The sequence below is a fragment of the Camellia sinensis genome, chromosome 6, assembly GCF_055761805.1.
Source record: "Camellia sinensis isolate YWXY chromosome 6, ASM5576180v1, whole genome shotgun sequence".
NCBI classification, from domain to species: Eukaryota; Viridiplantae; Streptophyta; class Magnoliopsida; order Ericales; family Theaceae; genus Camellia; species Camellia sinensis.
Window position 1 is genome coordinate 161312883 of NC_138966.1, and position 3777 is coordinate 161316659.

A 3777-nucleotide genomic window follows, 5' to 3' on the forward strand; every position below is an offset into this window, starting at 1 on the left:
GGTGTAATAATCGAGTAAGCGGTGAAACTTGGTTTTGATATATCAAATAACGAGGCCGAATACGAGACTCTGCTAGTTGGCCTCCGTAACACGCTCCGTTTAGGCGCCAAATGCCTACAAGTCTTCTGCGATTCAAAGTTGCTCATCAATCAACTGAAGGGGGAGTATGCAACTAAGAATGATCGATTGGCTGCTTACGTAAAAAGGAAAAATTCACTACTCGTACAGTTCGATTTCCATAAGCTGAATCAGATTACCCGCAATCAAAATACCCATGCAGATACTCTTGTTTGCCTGGCCTCCGCCATCAATTCGTGAATCAAACGAATCATTGAGATGGGATTCGTCCCCGAGCTGAGTATCAGCTACCCTGAACCTGCCAATGTTAATGTCATTGATTTGGAGCCGAGTTGGATGGACCCCATTACCGTATTTCTATCCTCAGAACAGCTTCCAACAGATAAAAAAGAGGCCCAGAAGCTACGAAACAAAGTCCTACGCTACTATTTAGATCCCAATGAGAAGCTCTACGGGAAATCTCTTTCAGGGCCGTATTTGGAATGTGTGCATCCAGACCTAGTGGAGAATTTCTTAGCCGAGATACATAAGGGCAATTACGGTGCCCATTCTGGAGAACGTTTGTTGGCCCTCCGAGCCGTAACCCAAGGGTATTATTGGCCCACCATGTGAACCGACGTAGAGAATTACGTAAAGAAATGAGAACAATGCCAAAAATTCTCCCACTTGACTCATTTGCCCGCGGAAGAATTGAATGCCGTCACTAGCCTTTGGCCTTTTACCCAATGAGGACTGGACATCGTTGGACCACTCCCAAGAGCACTAGGGAATAAACGGTTCCTAATTATTGCAATGGATTATTTCACAAAATGGGTTGAGGCGGAACCATTGACACATATCCGATATACAGATGTAAGACGCTTCGTGTGGAGGCCGCAAGCACTTATTTCCATCGTACCACACCAAGGCAACCTACCGGCGAAACTCTATTCGCCTTGTGTTTCGGTACAAAAGCCATTATTTCTCTTGAAATCGGCCTGCCTACTTTAAGATTGAAGGCATTTGACTCGGGGCAAAATGATATGATGTTGGCCTTGGACCTCAATCTGATTGAAGAACATCGTAATCGAGCTATTGTGCACATGGCACGATACCAGCAGCAGCTCGCCAAATCGTATAAGCAGCACGTGTAGCAATACACCCCAGGTGAACTGGTTCTTAAGAAGGTGTTTCCTGTCACCAAAAATTCGGTAGACGGCAAACTGGGCTCTAACTGGAACGATCTTTACCAAGTCAACTCAATTGCTGGGGCAAGAGCATATCGGCTCTTGGATATTGCAGGCAATAAGCTTCCCCGACCATGGAACGCGACCCAGTTGTGCCAATTCTACCATTAAACGGCATCAAAACCAGCTTTTTGTAATGATGAAATGACTTATTTTGTTTTAATGTATCTTTTACAATTCATTAATGAATCAAGTTTTTTCCAAAAATGTATCTTTGTAGTTCGGTGAATCTTCATAGCTCATATATGCTTGACTTATTAAGGTAAAAGACTCCGAATTCGAAGCGCCCCTTGTGCAAGTCACAATCGGCCGAATAAGCCTCCAAATTCAGAGCGCCCTTTGTGCTTGACACAACTGGCCAATATAAGACTTCGAATTCGGAGTACCTTTCGTGTAGGTCACAATCGACCGAATAAACCTCTAAATTCGGAGCGCCTTTTGTGCTCGGCACAACTGGCCAATATAAGATTCCGAATTTGAAGCGCCCCTCATGCAGGTCACGATCACCCGAATAAGCCTCCGAATTCAAAGCATCATTTGTGCTTAGCGCAACTAGCCAATATAAGACTCCGAATTCGGAGCGCCTTTCGTGCAGGTCACGATTAACCGAATGAACCTCTGAATTCAAAGTGCCCTTTGTGCTTGGCACAACTGGCCAATATAAGACTTTGAATTTGGAGCGCCCTTCGTGCAGGTCACGATCGAAAAAATAAGCATCCGAATTCGGAGCGCCCTTTGTACTTGGCACAACTGGCCAATATAAGACTCAAAATTCGGAGCGCCCTTCGTGGAGGTCACGATCGGCCAAATGAGCCTTCGAATTCGGAGCACCTTTTATGCTTGGCACAACTGGCCAATATAAGACTCCGAATTCGGAGCGCTCTTCGTGCAGGTCATGATTGGCCGAATAAGCCATTGAATTCAGAGCGCCCTTTGTGCTTGGCACAATTGGCCAATATAAGACTTTGAATTCAGAGCGCTTTTCGTGCAAGTCACGATCGGCCGAATAAGCCTCTCAGTTCGGAGCGTCCTTTGTGCTTAGCACAATTGGCCAATATAAGACTCTGAATTTGGAGCGCCCCTCATGTAGGTCATGATCGGCCGAATAAGCCTCCGAATTCGGCGCACCCTTTTGCTTGGCACAATTGGCCAATATAAGACTCCGAATTCGGAGCGTCCCTCGTGCAGGTCACGATTGGTCGAATAATATGTCATGAATGATTGGATTTTTTTGAACTAATTATAAAAGATAACACAAGTGACATCATATCGAGCGAAAGAAACAAACGCTTGGTACTAAAGTAATTCAAGTTTTATTAGAACAAACGGTTTAAGACATTAAAATTACAAGAGAATACTAAACTACTGCATCCCTATCGTTTGCCTCCTCTTCATCATCAATCTTCTCGGCTTTATATGCTTCGAACGGAAGTTCGTAGCTTTGGTACAAGGGCGAAGAGTCGTCAATACCTACAGCCCGAAGAGCCTTGAGCCATCCATGTTTGAAACCACGGTTCTCGCAATGACAAACATCATTGGCCAGCTTTTACTTGGTTTTCTGGATATCGACTTTCCGATCATCAAAAAAGCCTTCTTCATACGCGCGGGATCGAATGGCTTCTTTGCCAAATATGGCGGTCGTGTCCTAACTAGCTATGGCGTGGTCTATCAAATGCTGGTTTACTCTATCGGTGACAGTCATATTCACCGACCCTGCGGGCATCTTCTCGATAGCCCTTGCTTTGTGTATTTCGCTCTTCTCCTTTTTGGCGGGACGTTCTAAATCTTAAATCTACCCATCTTTTGAACAATTTCTTTTTGAGCCGCCCGCAGCCGCATGCCGGTCTCGTATGCACAATAGAGTCCTTTGATCGAGCTATGGACTCCATCTCTAAACACCTCATAATCACTTCGCTTGATCATAAATTGTTGTACCTCGGGTGGAAATATTTGACGAGTAAAGTCCACCGCTACATTGGGATCGTGAATGATGGAGTCTGCTTCAGTCATGGGCTTATTGTCAATAAATACAGCAAAACTAAGAGGGTGTGGCGATCTGCTCGACTCTAGTCGAGCCGAGGCCCATGCACTTTCTGTCTTGTTGTTGATTTTTTGTTAAAACCTGCCTCTGGGCGATTTCTCCACTTCGCTCCTCCTTGGAGACTTGCTTCGTCAACGGGGTGAATGTCGTCTTTCTCGTTCCTCCGACGCCACAGTATTCACATGAGAAACTGTTCCACGATTCATTTCTGCATCCAACTCTGCTAAACTTTTTCCTTCACCTTTGCTGTTAAAAAATAATCTGCCAGACATACGCTCACATTGTAGCAATTGCGTAGACGCTTTCACCTCTTCCTCTTAAATCGCTGCTCACTGAGACTGGATACCCCTCTCTTGGGCTGCGCAAGGGTTATTTAATGACGTCCCTTCATTAATTACAATGTGCTCCGCTAACGATACGCTCACGGTCGCC

At 45.2% G+C, this 3777-nt stretch overlaps 1 protein-coding gene across 1 annotated transcript; it reads left to right on the forward strand.

The window, feature by feature from the left end:
* The first annotated feature begins 336 nt into the window (after positions 1 to 336).
* Positions 337 to 690, forward strand: LOC145793757 (uncharacterized). The gene has a single exon (XM_082876630.1). It carries the CDS (start codon positions 337 to 339, stop codon positions 688 to 690), a length of 354 nt encoding a protein of 117 aa, XP_082732756.1.
* Positions 691 to 3777: the final 3087 nt, after the last annotated feature.

What these genes read in the sequence shown, in the direction of transcription:
- LOC145793757 (XM_082876630.1), top strand. Translation starts at nt 337, where the DNA reads ATGGGATTCGTCCCCGAGCTGAGTATCAGCTACCCTGAACCTGCCAAT.